This window comes from Microcebus murinus, chromosome 23, assembly GCF_040939455.1.
Source record: "Microcebus murinus isolate Inina chromosome 23, M.murinus_Inina_mat1.0, whole genome shotgun sequence".
Classification (NCBI taxonomy): Eukaryota; Metazoa; Chordata; class Mammalia; order Primates; family Cheirogaleidae; genus Microcebus; species Microcebus murinus.
In genome coordinates, this window is record NC_134126.1 from 27151269 (window position 1) to 27173829 (window position 22561).

Sequence of the window (22561 nt, forward strand, 5' to 3'; positions counted from 1 at the left end):
AGGAGTTCTCTCTCAGATCCCAAAGCTTCGCAAACTGTGTTATGAGCCCTTCAAGTTTGTTGGAGCACATTTTTTTTAAATCTGAACTGCGTTCAGAAGTTATGACAGAAACTGGACTGGGTCCAGGATTGGATCAGATCCAGTTATTAACTGGTTTGGATCCAGTTAGAGGCCTCAGATGTCCAACTGGGTCAGATCAAAACTGGCAAAAATGGCAATATGGCAGGGGATGCAAACTCCAGCTTTCAAGGGGATTTTCGTGTTCTATTCTTTGTTTCTTTTTCTTACCCACACACACACACAAATCATTGGCTAAGTTGATCATGGAGATGTGAGAGCCAAAGTGACAATTCAAGGTAAAAATGGGATTCTTAATTTCGGAAGAACTGAGAACTCTACCTTCGGGCTACTCCTATCTATGCATGTATTAAGTATTAGGCCCCAGAAGCAGCAAATGCTTACAGAAATGGCAAAATCTTATTAAAGGCAACTTAAAATTACAGTGGAACTGTTCCAAATGTATAACACTACACTTTAAGAAGTGCAGTTGAAAATGAGGGCCCCTGAATTTGGTCTCATTGATCTGTGGAAGCTTCTAAAAAGATTCCAATATTTTTATTCTCTCTTTTATTTTATTTTATTTTTTTCGAGACAGAGTCTCACTCTGTTGCCCGGGCTAGAGTGCCATGGCGTCAGCCTAGCTCACAGCAACCTCAAACTCCTGGCCTCAAGCAATCCTCCTGCCTCAGTCTCCCGAGTAGCTGGGACTAGAAGCATGTGCCACCATGCCCAGCTAATTTTTTCTATATATTTTTAGTTGCCCAGCTAATTTCTTTCTATTTTTAGTAGAGACAGGGTCTCGCTCTTGCTCAGGTTGGTCTCAAACTCCTGAGCTCAAAGGATCCACCTACCTCGGCCACCCAGAGTGCTAGGATTGTAAATGTGAGCCACTGCCTGGCTATTCTCTCTTTTAAAAGTCTCTTTACAAAAGACAAATAAAAAGCTTAAATGACTAACTGATATGAACAATTAAATCGGCTGTCCTCTTAGCTTAATACTATTCCATCCCAAAGACAAAAAGAAAGCTATCTGGATAAAGTGTTTACAAAAGGGAGGCCCTCAGGTGAATTGGACTTGCTTCTTTTTCACACCCATCTGTGCTGAGTTTAGGCATAGAGAATGCTTTTTTTCTTGCCCATTCCTTAATGGGCTCTAACCTGAACTCAGCAATTTTAGGTAAGAAATAGTAGCTGTGTTAAAAAGACCACCTACCTAAAAGACACCTTCTTGGCATTTAATTGGCTATCTTGAAACCCTTTTGGAAAAGAAATTTATATCTATAAAGGAAATTTCCATTTGTAAGGGTGTCTGAGGGAGAGGACTGGGTTGCTAAAAACTGTTGCCTTTGTTTTAAATTTACATAACAAGCCTTGCCTTTGTTTCTTTTTTTTTATTTATTTTTATTTTTTTAATTTTTTTTTTATTTTGGCATATTATGGGGGTACAGATTTTAAGGTTTCAATAAGCCTTGCCTTTGTTTAAGGTGCTTTTCCTGGCCGCCTTGTTTTAACTAGGCCTTTAGGAACAACTTTTTTTCTTCTTATTATAAGCAAATAGTGGTACAATATTTAGGCCTAAATTCTTAGCTCTGTGCTTCTTTTTTTTTTTTTTTTTTTTTTTGAGACAGAGTCTCGCTTGTTGCCCAGGCTAGAGTGAGTGCCGTGGTGTCAGCCTAGCTCACAGCAACCTCAAACTCCTGGCTCAAGCAATCCTGCTGCCTCAGCCTCCCAAGTAGCTGGGACTACAGGCATGCGCCACCATGCCCGGCTAATTTTATATATATATTAGTTGGCCAATTAATTTCTTTCTATTTATAGTAGAGACGGGGTCTCGCTCTTGCTCAGGCTGGTTTCGAACTCCTGACCTCGAGCAATCCGCTCGCCTCAGCCTCTCAGAGTGCTAGGATTACAGGCATGAGCCACCGCGCCCGGCTAGCTCTGTGCTTCTGAGATACAAATTTTTTTTACCTTGTTTCACCTGAGAGTCATCTTTTTTTAAAGGCAAATTGCAGCTTAGCTAATAATTGCTTAGGGCAATAAAACTGGTCATTGAAAGATTGATCATCTAAGTGGGAAAAAGAAAAATATTTAAAGGAGAGCAAATGAAAATTCTTTATAAAAGCTATAAGATGTGCTTCTGTCTTTGTGTCTGTATGTCTATGTGTTTATGTGTCATGTGTATGTGATATTTCACTACCTAAATATATAAAAGAGCTCTAATTAATGGTCAAAGAAAAGTAAGCCCTTCAATCAAACTTATTATCAGGAAAATAGAAACTAGTTCAAATGCCTTTTAGTTCATGCGACTTTAGTAATCTTCGATAAACAAAACTAGTTGTTTTTTTTTTTTCTGAGACAGAGTCTCGCTCTGTTGCCCAGGCTAGAATGCCGTGGCATCAGCCTAGCTCACAGAAACCTCAAACTCCTGGGCTCAAGCAATCCTCCTGCCTCAGCCTCCCAAGTAGCTGGGACTCCAGGCATGCACCACCATGCCCAGCTAATTTTTTCTATATATATTAGTTGGCTAATTAATTTCTTTCTATTTATAGTAGAGATGGGGTCTCGCTCTTGCTCAGGCTGGTTTCCAACTCCTGACCTTGAGCAATCCTCCCGCCTCGGCCTCCCAGAGTGCTAGGATTACAGGCGTGAGCCACCGCACCCGGCCTCAAAACTAGTTTTAAAATTATTAAAGTCTATATGTTTTAAGGTCATAAACATGACCTTGCTGCCACTGTAATACTTTTGAGACTTGCTAAATTTGACTGTGAGCTTATGTTTTTGGTTTTGAGTCTCTGGATTCTGGGATCTGGACAGGTGGCCATGTTAGGCCCAGGGACACGTTCTCAGCACCTAGATCAGCAGCTAGTGTAAGATACTGGACTATAAGGACAATGGACACCTTCCAGCTTCTGTTTACTTGCTCGTTTGCTAACCGCAAGGCATTATGAGTACATTCTGGGATGCAGAGGAAAAAGACAAAGACCACGGAAACCGGAGTCTCTCAGTAGGACCCGGAACAGGTTAGAGCCTATCAGGGGCAGGATAAAGTAAGAATCACTGTGGGGGCGGATGCATGACCAGTGTGTAAACAACTTTGCTATAAAAGGGTCACTAGCACACAAAGGGGGGTCCCTGCCCGAAGAAGAGGCCACTGCGCTGGCACTCTGGGGGCTCAGACCCTAGCTAGAGCTAGACAATAAAACTCCTTTTGATAATTACAGCCTCAGTGGCTCTGTCTCTCTGTCCTGCGGCCCTGTGAATCTCGAATATAACAGTAGGAGGTAGAATCAAGCCCAGTATGGTACCTTCTTCCCTGCCCCACCCAGCTCTGCCTCTAGGCTATTCAGGGAGGAATGTATTCTCCAGGCAACCTTTGTCTTTTGTCCTGAGGTCTATATCTGGGATGTAAATTGAGGATTCAGGCCTTGCCCTTCATAGCATCCTAGGTACCACAGGGCTACCTGAGACCCAAGGAAGACATTAGGGAGGGTACCTGTGCCTGTGGCATACGTGTGTACATTGAAATCAGGAATTGACAAACCAGGTAGTTTCTTAGTGGCTAAAGATTCAGGAAGTTCAGTTTCTGAGACAACTTTCCAAAGACAGAAAAAGCACAAATATATTCCAATTATATAAGGGTGAAAAAAAGAAAAAAGAACAAAAAAAGGAAAAGCACAAATAAAAAAATAAACATTGAATACTTACTGACACAGAAGCTACCATAGCTCCATCGGCCCTGTCTACAGGTAACAATCTGATTTGAACTGGTCCTAGTGTAGCCAGGGCGGCAGGTGTATTTCAGAGTACTTCCAGTTTTGAACTCTGTCTCATTTGGCTGGTTTACCAGAGAAGCAAATGGTAAAATGGGTGGAGGACCACAGTCTCCTGGACACCAAAATGACAAGAAACACCACCAGTTATATCCTGGGATGCAGCATCTTAATTTTTCAAGAGTATCATTTTTAGAATAGGCACCATTCTTTCCTCCTTTAATGAAGAAAAAAATAATAATGAATGAAGGGCTCAATGAATCCAGGGAGTGATCAGTAATATATGTTTGCTGATCCATGACAACAACAATGATAAATGATAATAATAAAAGGTAGAATTTTTAAATCACTTCTTACTATATATGAGATCATTTATCTGAAAAGGATGACAGACATGAATGTCATCAGCCTATCATATTGACTCAGATGCATCTGTGCAAAGCCAGAAGTTCCTGTGAGTTTGCCTTAACAGAAACATATTATTAATATTTTATTACACATAATACTACATAAAATTGGTTGCCGTGGGGAAGGGAAAGTGGGTCTGGGAGACAGGTAATAATAACACTTGAGATTTATAATTTTTACACCTTTTGGATTTTTGATCATATGGAGAAAGAAGCCTGGAGCCCTTTAGACACAAAAATCTTAATTCTGCTTTTTTGCAAGAATGAAGTACAGGGCTTATTTACTTTTTAAGAACGCTGGTAGGCGTATCCACTTCACCCCTCCATTCTGGATAAATCCACAATCAGTGAAAATTGTTGAGTCAGACGGGTGGATAACAGAGATTGTTTCAAGTTATGGTTGGGAGACAGATGGTTTTTGGAAATTCCTGGGGAAGACATTCTAAGGAAAAATGGAAAACTTCCTTTTTTATGTATGAAGCGAATTGCCGTGTTTTTTTATTCCATATTCCAGCTGGTCAAATAAACTCTTTGTTAATGAAGCTAGATGTCTGCTAGAAGCTTAGTCATCACTTTTTGAGTCTTAAAAGTGAATGCGTGGGCGACCTCGATTGCTTGTTGCTGATCTGAGCTTGTTTCCCGTCACTCACCAAGAACAGTGGCCAGCAGAGAAGTGACCAAGGTCACCCGGAACAGAGTTGGATCAGAGACTTCCCACAGCCCAGAGAAGGACCAGGCGGCTGTCTCCTGTCTTCTACCAAGGGGCCGATGTGGAGCTCTTAGGAGGAACATGACCAGCTGCTGCCTCTCTGACACTTTTCTGCTGAAAGAATCACTTAATTTAATAAACAGTTACTGAATTCCTACTTGATATAAAGCAGTAGAATAAATGCTGTGGGATCCGTATCTTCAGGGAAATTATGGCCTGGAGTGGAAAAAAAAAAAAGACATGAGCACGAATGTTACAGCACAAAACAGTGAGGCTTAGTCTCTGCAGAAGCACCGTGCTCAGGAGAAAGACTGATTCTGAGTGGAGAGAGGCAGGGGGCTTTAAACAGGAGACTATATCCGGGGGAAGGCATGCTGTAAAAGAGAATGAATGCAGGACGCATTGGGGGAATAGTAGGCCATACTTCAGTTTGGCTCGTAAGTGGAGTGTCTGAGATGGAGAGATGGCTGTTAAGGAGTTGAGCCTGAACAGGATGTAAAGGCCAAGTTTAGGAATTTATAAGACTTTACTCTTTGGAAAATAAAGAGCCATTGTTTCTTTGTTTTTTTTTATTTGGGGTTTTGTTTTTGATTTGTGTGCTTGCTTGTTTTTAAGCTAAGCAGTGACACAATTATTGTGCTTTAAGAAGATCACTACAGCAGATGGACTCCAGATCAAAAATCGAAGGGGACAGAGGAGAGAAACAGGGAGGTTGATTCTGAAAACTATTGCAATTGGCCAGATGATGTGAACACGGAAATGGCAAAGGACTTAGAGCAAAGGGGTATAAATGTAAAGCAAAAAGAAAACAAGAAGGCAGGAAAATGATGAGATAGAGAAAAAGAGTTGGATGGCTGTATATACTTATGGTATTGTTGGGAGTTCCTCATGAGAACTGGTGACAAAGGCAATAAATGATCGAGTAATTTACAGTTCTGAAAAAATGGTTTTGTGTGTATATATATATATATGAAAAAATATACATGACAAATGTACTTTCATTTTTTAATCAGTTTAAAGATTTGTTTAAAGCAAAATTACTAAGGACTTTTTTTATTCTTCACCACCTCGTCCCAATCCCTTTGGAGAACACAATATATCCTAAGTTTACATTAGAAATAGTCCTGTCCTTGAAGGAATAGATGAAGTCAACTCAAAGAAATATTGAATTTTATCTTTTATTTTGACATCTCCATTAGATCCAGATGGTTCGACACTCTCACATGTCCATAATTCACACAAAGCCCATATCGATTTAGGTAAAGGAAGTCCCTCAATATTTCTGGCAAAAATGTTTCCGTCTCACATTATGGGAAGTTGGGCATGGGCTCTGGAGTCACACCCAGACTGTATGAGTTTGAATCCTGGTCCTACCCTATGGGATTTGAGAGCCCATGAGCCAGACACTCAGCTCCTCTAAGCCTATTTCCTCTTTTATAAAAATAAGAATGGCAACTGTAATTGTCTCCCAGAATTGGTGAGAGGGGTTTGACAGGTGCTTAGGTGGCTCATAGCAAACATGCAGAAGAAATGTTAGGGGAGAGTTTGACAGAATTGGAGCTGGAACATCATCATGCCAGAAGCAGAACTCCTAGAAGTCAAAACAACATCATCACTATGACTTAAAATTATCATAATGGGAGCTGCACCACCCGGGGACTTCAATTATTGCTTAGTGCAGACAAATGCCCAGTCAACTTGGGGCCAGAAGCCCTTGGTCTGTTCTTCATTGTGGACCTTGGTACAATGAGATCCAAGGTGACACCAGGAACAGAGAGGTGCTGGCGTCCCCAGGGACTGTCCTGGGGGTTCTTGTGGCCTCACCCTCCACTGTCTTCCTAGGAGGAACTCACCCACGTCCATGACTTTGATCATCACAAATAAATCACTCCCAGACCTCCGGGCCTAATTGTCTTCTGTACATGCAAAAACTTACACGCTCCATAAACTCAATTGTTAATAATTATCCTGCTCTGTCCGATTCCTTCCTGCACGTAAACGTTAAGCCACGCAGGTCTGCCTTTACTCTGGTTGGTAACAAGTGGAATTCCAGTGCTTAGCCTTAAAACTGTGGGCCTGAAAAGCTGAGACTAGCAAATGCCCTCATAGTTCAATGACATCGTCATCTTTTAAATTCCAACAGAAGTGAAACCAACTCAAGAACTTTAGCCAACATGGTGGGTCTCTTGTGAAAAATACCATCGGCACATGCCAATGTAGTGCAATTTGAGAGACAGTGGGAGAATCTTCAGTCCCCAAATTTCTCCTTCCATTAGAGATTACTTTGTAAGTTAACATATCTAATTTGTCTAAATTCCCCTTTTAAAATGTAGGTACATCTGGAAAGAATACTATTTGTCTCTTGTTTTAGGCAGAGTATCTCTCTCCTTCCTTATACCTGGGCTCTCAATCACGTCACTCGCAAACTTCAGAAAGAACTTGCTGCCATGCTTTCCTCTCCCTTCCTGGAATCTCTTTTTATCTCCAGCTCCTTCCTTCTTTGCTCATGTTACATTCAAATGTATCTGTAAGCTTAGTACAGACCTTCTTTGACATTCCTGCCTCTTCTGTATACCTTTTATTCTCTTGATACCACCATATTTAGGGACAAAATAGGAATCGGCAAAGAGACAAGCAGTTGAAGAATTAAAATGAGGACCGAAAGAGCACTGGAATCTGACCAACCAAGGGAGAAGAGAATTTCAAAAAGGAAGGGTAATCAGCATCATTAAATTAAGAAAGTGAGAGAGAGGAAGGGGATGAGGATGGTGATGCCTTCTATCTTCAAAAACTGACTGGAAGCTGGCCAATTTCCTCCTTGCTACCAAATCTAAAGGTCTTTACTGACAATAGTGGAGATGATTCAGAGGAGTTAATCAAATCTCCAAAAATATTGTACCAAGTTTCAGAATGTGGGTACATGAAAACCAGGTTTCCTGTGAACCCTTTCGGGGAGTCTGGCTCCCCTCCTGCCTCAACTCCCCTATGTGAAGACATGGTGACAGACAAACCAGCACACCTTTTACATACAATAACAAGAGCGACATATTACACATTTTCTGCTTTAGTTTTTATGAATAGATTATTGTTCTTCTATTTACATTAAAAACTTGAGGCTCTGAAGGGGTTAAAAGTACTTTTCAAGTCACACAATGCCCTAAGGCAGTACTCTTGAAAACACTTCTGCTGAAAACACCCCCAAGTTTTTGTCTCTGTCTTATCCTTCTAATCAAGCCCTCCATAAAGGGTGGAGCCACCAGCCTTTTCCCCAAGCTACCCCAACTGACCTGCAGTAGCTGAGGAAGAAGGAGAAGATTCTATGGTGATGCCTTGGGTAGTTCTCAAGGAATGAAGCTGCCTGGCTCTCTACAGTCTTAGCTCTTCCCCAAATCAGAATTTATCATACTGCCCTGAAATTGGCTAGTAATTGCTCCACCAAAAAGTCCCTAAATCCCAGCCATGCGGTTGGCTGGTCAGGGACAGCTGAGCGGAAATGGATGGTCAGAAACTCTTAACTGATCCAGTGAATGATTAACAGCACAAATAATACATCAAGCAGTATTTACCTAAACTTCTTTCTCTTCAATAACGTGTTGCAATCATTTTTTTTCCCTCTTCTGCCAACCATTTCCCCTAAGTGAAGAGGTAATTTGGATTCAATGCCAGAATTCTTTTTTTTTTTCTTTCTGTAAACACAAGAGAGTTAGGTAAGACACAATCCAGCTAGCCTAGAAACCCTAGATACTGTAGAGTTCCTACAAACTCCACAAAAATGATCCCCTTTCTATAACACTAGGTCCAGTAGGCTTTCCTGGGGTTCAGAGACTGAGGGGTCTTGCCCTGTGCTGGTCTCCATCTCACCCCAAAGAATTGCAAAAAGTAGGGAATTTACCAAACATTTATTGAGTTCCTATTATGTGCTGAGTTGCCTGGAACACACTCAAAGCTCAACAAATGCTAACTACTACCACCATCACCGCTACTATGTACCAGGCACCTCCAGAAGTTGGTCTATACTTGAGTGCTGCTCAGAAAAATGCAATGAAGAGCCAGTCCTGTTTGTTTCCACATAGATCTAGGAGGATCCCAATCCCTGACATTGTCCAATTGAGCTGCTTAATCCTAAAGCTTAAGATTTGTGTGCTCAAGAGATTGTCATTGTTGTGATTGCTTTGGGGATCTTCTTCATAAATTCTTTGCCTAGGCCAATATCTAAAAGTTTTTCCAACATTTTCTTCTAGAATTCTTATAGTTTCATGTCTTAGGTTTAAGTCTGTTATCCATCCTGAATTAATTTTTGTGAGAGGTGAGAGGTGTGAATCCAGTTTCAATCTTCTACATGTGGCTATCCAATTTTCCCAGCACCATTGATTGAAAGGAGTTTCTTCTCCCCAGTGTTTTCTTTTTATCAGCTTTGTCAAAAATCAGATGGCAATATGAGAATAGTTTTGTATCTGGGTTCCTTGTTCTGATCCATAAGTCTATGTCTTTGTTTTTTGTGCCAGTACTATGCTGTTTGGGTTACTATAGCCCTGTAGTATAGATTGAACCCTGGTAAGGTGATGCCTCCTGAATTGTTCTCTTTGCTTAAGGTTGCTTTGGCTATTTGGGGTCTTTTCTGGTTCCATATGAAGCATACGAACTATTTTTTATACATATGCAAAAAATAATGTTGGTGTTTTAATGGGGATTGCATTGAATCTTTAAATCACTTTGGGTGCCATAGACATTTTAACAATGTTGATTCTGCCTATCCATGAGCATGGTATGTTTTTCCAGCTGTTTACAACCTCTGCTATTTCCTTCCTCAGTGTTTCATAGTTCTCACGATAAAGGTCTTTCACCCCCTTGGTTAAATATATTCCTAGGTATTTTATTTTCCTTGTTGCTATTGTGAAGGTATTAAATCTTTGATTTGATTCGCAGCTTCACTGTTATTGTATATAGGAATGCTACTGATTTGTGTACATTGATCTGGAACTTCAACTTTGTTGAATTTATTATCAATTCCAGGAGTCTCTTGGCAGAATCTTTGGGTTAAAAAGCTGCTATACAGCCAAGGAAACAATCAAAAGAGTGAATAGACAACCTACAGAATGGGAGAAAATATTTGCATGCTATACATCTGATAAAGGGCTGATGACCAGAATTTATAAAGAATTCAAACAAATCAGCAAGAAAAACATCAAACAAACATTAAAAAGTGGGCAACAGATATGAACAGAAGCTTTTCAAAAGAAGATAGACAAATGGCCAACACTCATATGAAAAAGTGCTCAACATCACTAATTATCAGTGAAATGAAAATCAGAGCCACCATGACGGGCCAGGCATGGTGGCTCATGCCTGTAATCCTAGCACTCTGGGAGGCCGAGGCGGGCGGATTGCTTGAGGTCAGGAGTTCAAAACCAGCCTGAGCGTGACCCCGTCTCTACTAAAAATAGAAAGAAATTAATTGACCAACTAAAAATATATGTACAAAAAATTAGCCAGGCATGGTGGTGCATGCCTGTAGTCCCAGCTACTCGGGAGGCTGAGGCAGCAGGATCGCTTGAGCCCAGGAGTTTGAGGTTGCTGTGAGCTAGGCTGACACCACGGCACTCACTGTAGCCTGGGCAACAAAGCGAGACTCTGTCTCAAAAAAAAAACAAAAACAAAAACAAAAAAAAACCACTGTTATATATCACTTAACTCCAGTGAAAATGGCTTTTATCAAACAGTCCCAAAACAACAGATCTTGGCATGGATGTGGAAATTAAGAAACACTTACACACTGCTGGTGGGACTGCAAACTAGTACAACTTCTATGGAAAGTTTTAGGTCCAGAGCTGAGGAGACACATGAAGCCTCACGTATAGCAAAATGCTGTTTATTTTGAGCATCTGGGTGAAGATGGGTGGAGGGGAAAAAATGTCTACGAAAAGGGGAGAGCCTTGGGTTTTATGGAGGGTTTCTCCTGGGGGGAGTAAGTGGGCCAGAACAGCTTCTTGTAATTAATTCTTTTTCAAACAACCAGCTCCTATGACTCCTGCCCCAGTCATACCCTTCCATCAGCTCCGGAGTCATTCTTATCAGGAGAAGGAGGGAGGGATAAACTTCATCTCTATGGGGTGGCAGGGAAGGAATGCTTGCTGTAGCTGTCTGCTGGATTGACAATGTCAGAACTCTCCAGACTCCTGCATCTATTGTTTCACAAGCCTAAGTTTTTGCATTAACCACATTCTGTCCTATACATCCTTTTTCAGTTCCCACCTGGAACCAACCTAACAGAAAATAGTATGGAAATACCTCAGAGAACTAAAGTTGGACTTACCATTTGATCCAGCACTCCCACTACTTGGGATTTACTCAAAGGAAAAAAAGTCATTTTGTCAAAAACACACGTTTATTTGAATGTTTATAGCAGCACAATTCACAATCCCAAAGATGTGGAAACAACCCAAGTGCCCATCAGTACATGAGTGGATTAATAAAATGTGGTATATATACACCAGGGAGTACTACTCAGCCATAAAAAGGTGAACTAATACCTTTTGTAACAACTTGGATGGAACTGGAGACCATTCTTCTGAGTGAAGTATTACCAGAATGGAAAAACAAACACCGCATGTAGCCACTATTAAATTGAAACTAATTGTTCAACACTCATGGGCACACATGAAGTAAAACTCAATGAAACAACTCAACTTCTTTTTTTTTCTTTCTTTCTTTATTTTTCTATTATATATATATATATATATATATATATATATATATACACACACACACATATATATAGTTTTGAGTGAACAACTCAACTTCTGTCTCGGTGGGTCATTTAGCTGTTTTGAGCCTATTTTCCCAAAATGGGAGGCTAATTTTTGCCTCATAAATTTTAGTTAATTTTTGCCTCATAATTCGTATTTCATATTAAAATATGACGCACACTTTTAGCTGAGACCCAAGCTTTCCCACTCTCCTTACAGACAGGAAATTAAACCCTCCACTCCTCACTAGTATGTTACTAATTCTTATCTTAAACAGACAGCCACCACTCTTGGTTTTTTCACATTCCAAGAACAACAACACACACACACACACGCACAGTGCATTATACAACTGCAGCTGGTTACTATGCACTTGGATTTCAGCCCAGTGAGAGAGAAATCTGAAACCAATTTCAGAGCCAAGAGGAAAATTTATTCATCGATGTATCACTATTACCAGCTACATTTTCCCCTTCAACTCAGCTTTCTTCCATTCCAGAGAATATTTTAGTTCTTCCATCGTCAAGTTACATTCCTTTAATCGTTGCATGAAGTCTTCTGTAGCTTTGCAAAGGTCCTTATTCTCCTGAAAGGCAAGCTGAAGAAAAACAAATTTTAAGTTACAACCTATGGGCTGAGACCCAGCTATATACTCTGAAGCCAGCGAGGTCCCTGAATGGGGGGCTCAGACCCGGGCCAGCTTAAGGAAAGATCTGGATCTTTACCATGATGAATCATCTACATTTTCTGGCTTAAGCATACTTATTAATATTACCCCAGTAATATGAACTAAAAGAAGAGTCTCAACAAAAACAGATCTGTTCAGTGTTTTTTGGAGCCTATAAGAGTTTCAGGGCCAGGCGCGGTGGCTCACGCCTGTAATCCTAGCACTCTGGGAGGCCGAGGCGGGAGGATTGCTCAAGGTCAGGAGTTCAAAACCGGCCTGAGCAAGAGCGAGAACCCGTCTCTACTAAAAATGGAAATAAATTAATTGGCCAACTAAAAAAAAATCTAGAAAAAAATTAGCCAGGCATGGTGGTGCGTGCCTGTAGTCCCAGCTACTCTGGAGGCTGAGGCAGGAAGATCGCTTGAGCCCGGGAATTGGAGGTTGCTCTGAACTAGGCTGATGCCACGGCACTCTAGCCCGGGCAACAGAGTGAGACTCTGCCTCAAAAAAAAAAAAAAAAAAAAAGAGTTTCAGAGACTTTTTCACGGCAGGGCATCCAAATCTCAGGCATCGAGTTTGTGTACTTCGCTCTGTGGGGCACACGAGATGACAACTCCCGCCAGCGGGGTCTTACGAGGCATTTGCGATGATGGTGGCGGACAGGAACTTCCATGTACAAAAGCGTCAGTTCAGAGTTTATGAACCCCTTTCCCTTCTATAATCAGGCCAAGGCCAACTCATTCAAAAACATCCCCCGTGGAACAGGTGTTCCTGGAGCAGGTGCCAGCAGCGATGCCAGGCCAGGAGACACAGCTGTTGACAGGACAGACATGAGCCGCCTACTCACAAGCGCCTTCTCCAACGCGGTCCGTGGAGCGGGTTTGGGGGCTTCGCAGGACGGGAGGGCACTGCTCCACTCCCCGTCCACGCAACGCTGGTCCTGCGTGCCCACCAAGCGGTACCTGAACAGAGATTATTAATAGAAAGAAAAAAAAAAAAGACCACAGAATACTCATCCAATTCATCTCCCCAAGGAAGGGAGGGAGAGAGGACACAGAGCGGCTCATGAGCCAGTGGCCCCCTGCCCCCTTGGTCCTGCCACGATGATGGGGTCACCAGCTATCACACATGTAGAACGGTGAGCAGAGATGGAAAGCAAAGCGGCAATGACACTGGGTTAAGTCCTTCCTTGCATAAAACTTCTGCATTAATTCATTGAAGGTATCAAAAGCATTCCCTGTAAACCAACACATCTGGCAAGGAAGTGTGAAAAATATAAAGTGAAAACACTCTCTTTCTTCGGAGGGTAGGGAGAATCCAAGTGATGGGTCAACCCATAAAACAAGAGAAGTGAGAAATTCTGACTCAGTGTGTTTATGCACACAGTTTTCTTGGTCGGGAGAGTGAGGGAAGAAGCGTTTTATCATTGGACAGGCTAAGAAGGCATCTGTTGTCTAAAGTCTAAAAAGGAGTAGAAAGTTAGAAATTCCCCTCAAATAAATCTTAGTGAATGGGCTAAAAAGCAGCAGGAGTTTTTCATCGGAAAAACATGAGCGTTGACTGCAAAGTCTGTTGGAATTCTATAATGAGACTGAAACTCTAGGGAGGCCATGTGACTCTGAGTTAGTACGATTGAGGCAAGGGAAAGAAAAGGCTAGAAGCTCTGTCAGGTGGGTGGCCAGGCAGTCTAAATTGAGGTTCGACTTTAATTAGGGTGCTTTAAGGGTTTATACTCTAAGTCTTTGTATTTCTGCACCTCAGTATTTTTTTTAATGTTTTAGGGTGTTTTGTTGCTGTTTTTCTTGTTGTTCTGTTTCTTCAGAAACACATATATTTTCAATACTTTCTCCTTGTCTTAACTGAAAGTGACACTTTAGTTAGGATAAATAGGATCCTTTAACAGGATAAGCCTGTCTTCCAGAGATTGGGGAGAGCTAGCAGCGGACTAAAGCAGCCCTCAGAATCAGAATGAGCTCAGAATCCTGAAACCGTAGGAAAAATAGGGACTCCAGTGGGCATAGACTGGGTCGTTCCCAAAAAAGGATACTCCCAAGGGGTGAGATCTTGCATTTGAAAGGCTGTGTGCACTCACCCCTCTTCACAGTAATAAGTAATGGTAGATCCTCTAGTGAAATCATTGCCTTCAAAATAGCCATGAAGTGGATTCCCCGGAGGGCCACAGTCTCCTGCGAGAAAGGAATAGAATTGTGAGGGCCAGATATGTGAATAGCACCCCCTAAGAACCACTGTCTGCAACCAGTGTTCCAGCAAGTGTACAGCAAGTGTACAGCAAGTGTACAGCAAGTGTTAACAGTGACTGACAAGGGAAAGAACTGAGTGGCACACAGAGGGTCAGAGAATCAGCCTTTATTTCACCAGCGGGCTGGTGTTCTCCTCCAATTTTATACACTTCTTGGGGTTACACACAACCAATCAACTATGAGTAACCAATCAGCGGTGGGATTCAAAAAGCATCCAATCAGCAACTAGCTTTACATATCCAATCAGCAACAAGCTTTACATATCCAATCAGCAGTGGGATTCAAAAAGTATCCAATCAGCAGTGAGTTCAGCCATGGGGCCCCAGTGGGGGGGCGGGGTTCCCTGTCACCAGCACCGACATCTTCACAGCTGCACACGTGGGATGTGGGGACATGCTCTGCTTCCATTTCCGTCTCATCACAATCGCATTTGTCCCTGGGAGACACCCTTCTCCTGGCTCATGCCCTCTGTTATCAGGGATTTGGGAGTCCTTTCTGACTGGCAGGAGGAGCTCAAGGGAACAAAGTTTAGGTTGTAGAGATGCTCATTTTAATGTACAAGAAAAGAAATACTAGACCACAGGTGAAGGCAGAAGACATCACTCTCTGAGTCAGGAGATACAGGATGTGAGCTCACAGGGAGGTTGACATCTCCCATGGGACAGAGTTATGGCATATGAGAGCTTCAGAAAAAAAAGGGAGAACAGAGCTGGACAAGGAACTGGGAGTTGTCAGTTTTGATTTTGGTTCTTTTGCTAACTACATGGTGCTGAAAAAGCCATTCTGCCCCCTCTTGACTTTCTTTCTACAATACAAGCAGGTTAAATAATACTATCTCTAAGCTCCCTTTCAACTCTGGGATTGTACGAGGTTAAACATGTTGGTCAATATTAAAGGCTACATGAAGAAAGATTATGTAGATGTATATTTACATAAAGGTGCTCAAAACAAATGGTCTAGTAAGAATGGCAAATCGTAAAACAGCATGTTAATATAATATATATTTTTTAAAAAACACAGTCACACACAAACGTATACACAGAAAAAAGTCTGGAAAGGTATATATCAAAGCACTCATAACCCTTACCCTTGTGTGCTAGGCTTGTAAGCAACTGCTTTCTTCTTTTACTTTGTATATTTTTCTATGGCAAAGACATATTACTTGAGCAGGTAATATACTGTAAATAATCTTTAAAAGTTCAAAGACTGAGTTCAAAGGCTAAATAGAAGAAAGCAAAAGAAATTTCCATGAGTGGGAATTCCAGTGCAGACAGGGTTTCTGTGTACAATTTTTAACTGAAGGAGATAATGTGCATCTTGGTTCTAAATAGAAAATATGACTTATTGAGGGACCTAGGGAGCTCCACTTGGATTTGGGTGATGAAGTGACACAAAAAAAATCCCCGTTCTTGGGAGCTAAGATAGGAACTACTGAATTAAAAGAGAGTAAAACAGAAAAGGTATGGAAGAAATAAGGAAATATTTTAAGCTAATATCAAGCTAATGATATAAAATAATATTATATGCTTATAATTTAACAGTATATAGTATGTATGTGTGTTTTAAGTAACCCCAAATTCCCTCACTTAAGAGCATATGTAGTTTGCAATTTAAATGCCTGTCTTTATTATTTTAATAGCTACTGTCAAAATACATCCAACGTGTGATATTACTTTATACTCTCACCGACATAAATGGCTGTTTCCTCTTAGCCTGAGTGATATTAGATGAAATTGATCTTTTCATTTTTTGCTACTATGATCAGTAAAGTATTTGCGTCTAATTTTAATTTCTAGTTCTGTAATTATTAGTAATGTTCAATATCCTTTCAGAAAATTGGGAAAGAAACACTTCTTTGCGGTCATAATTTTGGAATTGTCTATCCTTACACAATTTTCCCATTTTTTTTTTTTTTGGATTGCCTTTTCCTCACTGATTTCTAGGGGCTCTTTGTACATTAAAAATATGAATTCTTTAACCATCAAGTGTTTTCTCCAAGAGTCTGTTATCTTTTAATTTTTTGACATCTTTTATATGTAGAAATTTTTATTTAAAAAATTTTAGTTAAAGCTGTCCATTTTCTTCCTTTATAACTTCTGAGTTTTACGTTACTACTTAGGAAGGCTTTTCCCATCCCAAGATAATAAATATATTCTCTCATATTTTCTTTTAATGATGTAATAATTTTGCTTTTTTATGTTTATATATATGAATCCATTTGGAATATATTTTTAATATGGTGTGAGTTAGAGCCCTAATTTTGTCTGCTTCCAAATAAATAATATCACATTACCACTGAATACAGACTTTTTCTCCAGATTTAAAGTAAACTCTTCCACTTATCTGTACCTATACATTGCTCTTTTAATGGCATATTAATTATAGCACCTACAATTTGATATTTTAATGCTGTTTTCTCTGCTTCTGGAAAATATAGAATTATAAATGAAAAAATTAGAAGAAAATTAAAAAATTTAAAAAAAGGAAAACAATTTTAAAAAAAGGAAAAAAATGCTATTTTGCTTATATTTGTGGTATATTTTACTATCTAATCATGTGTTTCCTACCCTGTAATTCAGCAAAATATATGCATTACTCATCATTTTCTGAAAAAATAAATTCATGCTGTTAGATATGTACTCTTCCAGATGGATTTTAAAGTTAATCTTTTGATTCATATTTTTAAAATTTAAAATTATGGTGGGGGCCAGGCGAGGTGGCTCACGCCTATAATCCTAGCACTCTGGGAGGCCAAGGCGGGAGAATTGCTCCAGGTCAGGAGTTCGAAACCAGCCTGAGCAAGAACAAGACCCCATCTCTACTATAAATAGAAAGAAATTAATTGGCCAACAAATATATATAGAAAAAATTAGCTGGGCATGGTGGCGCATGCCTGTAGTCCCAGCTACTCAGGAGGCTGAGGCAGCAGGATTGCTTGAGCCCAGGAGTCTGAGGTTGCTATGAGCTAGGCACTCATTCAAGCCTGGGCAACAAAGTGAGACTCTGTCTCAAAAAATAATAATAATAAAATAAAATAAAATTATGGTGGGGATTGCACTGTAAAACTAAGTCTGCCCATTCAAGGTCATGGAATATCTTTTTTTAAGTAAAGTCTTGTTTTATGTCCTTCAGTAAATTTTCATATATATCTTGCAAATGAAATTACTTTTATATTTGAATATGCAACTAATAATTATTAATAGAAAGTAACACCATTGATTTTTCACCATTTATTTTGTAACCAAGTATGTATTAAAATTTTTAGTAGAGTTCTTGAATATTTTAAATATATTCTTCAAATAATAGCATCTTGTGACCCAGCAATCATTCTAGGAATCTATACTCTAGAAGTAATAACAGACATAAGGATGTGTGTGTGTGTGTGTGTGTGTGTGTGTGTGCATAAAACACTCATTTCAGCATTGTTCTTAATAACAAAAATATGGACATAAAATAAATGTCCACCAATATGAGAGATGCATAATAAATTATGGCATACCTCCATGCAATTATTTAAAAACAAGCAATAGAGCTATAGGTATGGGTCTGGAAAAGTGTGCATATATATTGTTATAAATAAAATAATTTAAAAATATGTACAGCAAGGTCCCATTTTTTTTCTTTTTTTTTAATTACATTTACACTTTTTTATTTCTTTTTTTTTGACATTTTCTTAGTGTTGTCAAGGTCCCATTTTTATAGGCATATGTATATGCACACAATGCTTATTTAATTTAAACGTATTATTTGTGTGTGTTTGTTCTAAATGTCTGCATAAACACAAGAAAAAGTCATGAAATAAACACATCCAATTGGTTACCTCTGAGAAAGATAAACTGTAGTGCTAGAAAGAGGGACTTTCACCTCTTGTTGTAGATAATTTTGCAGCGAATGAGCTATGGTCTTTTTTCTCTCCCCTGTTTTTTTTTTTTTTTTTGGTGTATATTTTTCAAATAAAAACTTCAAATCACTATCTTGAAATTAAAAAATAAAATAGTCAACGCCCTAAACCACCCTGCATTGGACCTAGTAGGACAGTAATTCTACTTGAGAAAAGAAAAAAGTGTTGTTCATTTCATTGCTATTCATTTCACTGGAATGTATCACTTGAGTTGAGGTTTGGTTCTGTGAGTTCTACCTGTTTCTTGGCTATTGGCTAGATCCTAAGCCCTTCCCAGGAACAACAACAACAAAAAAATGGCCTGGTGTGGCTCATGCCTGTAATCCTAGCTCTCTGGGAGCCCGAGGCGGCAGGATTGCTTAAGATCAGGAGTTCCAAACCAGCCTGAGCAAGAGCAAGACCCCGTCTCTACTATAAATAGAAAGAAATTAATTGGCCAACTAATATATATAGAAAAAATTAGCCAGGCATGGTGGTACATGCCTGTAGTCCCAGCTACTTGGGAGGCTGAGGCAGGAGGATTGCTTGAGCCCAGGAGTTTGAGGTTGCTGTGAGCTAGGCTGACGCCATGGCACTCACTCTAGCCTGGGCAGCAAAGTGAGACTCTGTCTCAAAAAAAAAAAAAAAAAAAAAAAAAAAAGACACCTGCACTCGAATGTTTATAGCAGCACAATTCATAATTGCAAGGCTGTGGAAACAGCCCAAGTGCCCATCAATCCAAGAATGGATTAATAAAATGTGGTATATGTATACCATGGAGTACTATTCAGCTCTAAGAAACAACGGTTATATAGCACCTCTTATATTTTCCTGGTTAGAGCTTGAACCCATACTATTAAGTGAAGTTTCCCAAGAATGGAAAAAGAAGCACCACATATACTCACCAGCAAACTGGTATTAACTGAGCAGCACCTAACTGGACACATAGGTACTACAGTAATAGGGTGTTGGGCAGGTGGGAAGGGGGAGGGGGGTGGGTATATACATATATAACGAGTGAGATGTGCACCATCTGGGGGATGGTCATGCTGGAGACTCAGACTTGTGGGGGGAGGGGAGGAATGGGCATTTATTGAAACCTTAAAATCTGTATCCCCATAATATGCCTTAATAAACAATTTTAATTAAAAAAAAAAAAAAAACAGGAAAACACCACAGGGGTGTTGCAAATGTCTACGGCGACATCACTACTCAGTATCCCTGGGGTTTGCGATGGTTTCGCCTGTACTTACTACTTTTGCAGATGGGAAAGGGAGGTTGCCAGGTGTGGTCCTCCAGACACTGGCTCCAACTGCTGCCCTTGAGGATGTAGTCGTCATCGCACTTAAACGTGATTTTGTCAGTTGCATTCACAGGCCCCGAAGAATTGAATTCACCATTTACCAGCACGGGGTCAGGACAGTGGCCCACTGAAGACGAAAACAAGCAGTAAGCTGGAAGGGCAAGGCTGAAGCTTCTCACAGCAAAAGCCAGACTTCCTGTCTTCAGTGAGAAAATAGAAAATTAGAGCTAAAACTGCACATCTTTAATAGGGCCAGGTACATGGTACTAAACTATATCAATATATAAGATGAGAAAAGAGGAGGTTGACCTACGTGTGGCAGGAAAGATCTTAGTCATGCACAAGAATGATACGAATTGGCAATTGAATTTACTAAAGGTAATTATGCATATAACTAGAAATTACCAATAGCATGTTTATTGTCCTGTTTATGTTAAGCATGGCTCCAAATTCTTGAGCCCATGTTTGAGGCAAGTCTTTCCTTCCCTTTCATCCAGCTAAATATACATTTACCATTTTTCATTTTTTTTTTTCCTATGATGTGGAAAAACAGGAGAGAATGCAGAGGAATGTGAATTTGGTCATATAAATGAAGGATAATGATATTGGTGTGCTTTACTATAGGTATACGGGAGAACTCAATGTAGCTGTTCTTAAAAAATTACAATAATAAATAGAATATAGACTCCTTATTCTCATCTCTACAGAGAATACCACAAATGAGTTTCCTAACCTTGAGCATGTCAGTTGGATCTCTGTATCACATTTGTAAATTGAGAACATAATTTTTCCCTAGCTCAAATGTTGTATGATGAGTGAAATAAAATCATATGATATACTCACTTCGAAATAATAAAGTGAGGATACAGATGAAACAAGATTAGTCATGTGTTGATAATTAATGAAGATATGTGATGAGTATATATATGCATAAACTCGACTCTTCTGTCTTTTGTATATATTTAAAATTTTCCATACCATAAAAAAATTTTTAAATCAGTATGAGATTCAACAAATGATAGCAAGAAAGGTAGTTTTAATATATGGAAAAAAATATTTCCTTCTTGTAAGTATAATTGATTCTATTAATTCCACCAAATTAATACTGACCAAGAGCTGATCACATACCTTCCAAGAGAAGTTCCACCACTAGAGTGCTTTAAAAGTGGACTCTGAGAAATTGAAAAAGGTTTTTCTCTTATAAGGTTTGAACGTGGCCTACAGGAAGTAGTATGTGAAAGAATATAACGGGATGACAATTAGGGCGAAGAAGCAGAAAGATCCAACTTACAGCGGCATTTAGCAGTGGGGCCACTCCATTCCTTAGAGGCATTGCAAGAAAGGGTTTTCTCACCCACCAAGTGGTAGCCCTTAATACACAAGTAAGTCCCCAGAATCTGTCCTTCTACCTCCTTTGCAACAAATATGCTATTGTTCACTGGGGGAGGTTCCGAACAGCTCTCTGCTGGAAGGAAAAAGAAAACAGATTCACTCGGCCTAGCATGTACTGTAGGAAAAGCTCTTCTTAGATGCCTGCATTCCAGTGTCCTTTTGCTGCATGGTTGCTCTTGACTCCTGTCTTCTTCCATCCATGTCTCTCCCTTTCCAAGGATTTCCAAAGTTTTACTTCCAAAAGGATAACAGGATTTCACTCAAATTCAGCCACAAGTTGTCCACTCCTAAACAAACAATCCCCTTCCCAAATAGTAGTCGTGGAGTTTATTACAGGTAAAACCTCTCAGGAGTTTGAAATTGGTGCTGTTTTTTTTTTTTTTAGCTCCCAGAACAGAAAGGGAAGGTAAACCATAACCACCCAGAGCAGGTTCATCATCAAATATATACTGAGACACTATTGAACACAGAGCATCGGTCATTTGAGATTTTTCAATAAAAGAAATATCATAAAATTTAAATTTCACTAAAACTTCAGACAGAATTCTACAGACTGGAATCAAATGCCTTGTAAGCCGAGTTTAAGGAAAGCATACATACCGTCTGAAGCAGAAATCAGCCACACAACCACAAGACAGCACACAAACCGAAAAAACATCTGCTGATCAATTACTTGACCCAGGCTGGAATTAATCCAGCCCAGACACCTGTTTCAGAGTGGAATAGATCTTCTAACCCCGCTTACGGCAGACTAGCCACCTTCCTCCTACAGAAGAGGTTATGTTGATTTCCCTTTTCTGGAGAAAATGCAAAAAAAAAAAAAAAAAAAAAAAAAAAAATTCCTACAACAGGAAGGAAGTTGTATGGGGAGAGAATTTGCAGAGATACAAAAGAAGGGTACAAGAGCTGCCAGGTTTAAAACTCAGTTTCAGAAATTTCCCAGTTTCCAGGAATGCAAATCCAGTTGACCACTCTTTTGGAACTGCAAGTTGATCCTTCCCCAACAGATATGGGCCAAATGGTCTTGCCATGACCTTGACTTCTGTCAATATTTGCCTGTGTTTACGGTCCACCTTCTGCAACTATGGCCAGCACTGGGGGAAGAGAACAGGGAACCGTCCCCTTGTGCTTTCCTACGTACGCTCCACCTCCGGGTGCTGCCTCATGCCCCTCTCCCAAATACCAGATCTCCTAAGGCTCTATTGAAGCAGCACTGGAGACTGAAAAGCTCAAAGGAATAAACCAATCGTCCCTGCCTCTGTCCCTCCAGATCTGTGGCTTCCCAGCAAGGAGCGGGTCCTAACTGATTGCAAACCTAAGAGCCTCAGAGTCCTGCAGTGAGTGACACGTTATCCATATTTGCCCAG

General features: G+C 40.1%; 2 protein-coding genes across 5 annotated transcripts in view; both read right to left on the reverse strand.

The window, feature by feature from the left end:
- Positions 1-8370, reverse strand: part of LOC105869167 (C4b-binding protein alpha chain) — a 29214-nt gene extending 20844 nt beyond the window's left edge. Inside the window, exons 1-3 of one of the 3 annotated variants that reach the window (XM_075996895.1) lie at positions 8233-8370; positions 4887-5059; positions 3765-4046 (exon numbers count right to left, since the gene is read on the reverse strand). In XM_075996895.1, coding sequence (XP_075853010.1) covers positions 3765-4046; positions 4887-5028 — 424 coding nt within the window. In that variant the 5' untranslated portion in view covers positions 5029-5059; positions 8233-8370. The remainder of the gene's footprint in view (positions 1-3764; positions 4047-4886; positions 5060-8232) is intronic. The other 2 variants (XM_075996894.1, XM_012760835.3) reach the window with 2 other exon arrangements.
- A 3732-nt stretch (positions 8371-12102) lies between these two features.
- C4BPB (complement component 4 binding protein beta) lies at positions 12103-22180 on the reverse strand. Of its 2 annotated transcripts, none has more exons than XM_012760823.3 (6): positions 21795-22180; positions 21094-21264; positions 19753-19929; positions 14451-14544; positions 13206-13320; positions 12103-12289 (listed from the first exon to the last, which is right to left on the reverse strand). In XM_012760823.3, exons 1-6 carry the CDS (start codon positions 21850-21852, stop codon positions 12152-12154), a joined length of 753 nt encoding a protein of 250 aa, XP_012616277.1. In that variant the 5' UTR covers positions 21853-22180; the 3' UTR covers positions 12103-12151. The 2 variants fall into 2 exon arrangements, with proteins under 2 accessions (XP_012616277.1, XP_012616270.1); XM_012760816.3 differs by having other exon boundaries at positions 21094-21267; positions 21795-22178.
- Positions 22181-22561: the final 381 nt, after the last annotated feature.

Coding starts and splice junctions, on each gene's coding strand:
- C4BPB (XM_012760816.3), bottom strand. CDS start 21,852: ATGTTTTTTCGGTTTGTGTGCTGTCTTGTGGTTGTGTGGCTGATTTCT. Junction 14,545..19,752: donor CTTTCCCATCTGCAAAAGTA/GTAAGTACAGGC, acceptor CCTTTCTCGCAG/GAGACTGTGGCCCTCCGGGG. Junction 12,290..13,205: donor CCGCGTTGGAGAAGGCGCTT/GTGAGTAGGCGG, acceptor GTTTTTCTTCAG/CTTGCCTTTCAGGAGAATAA.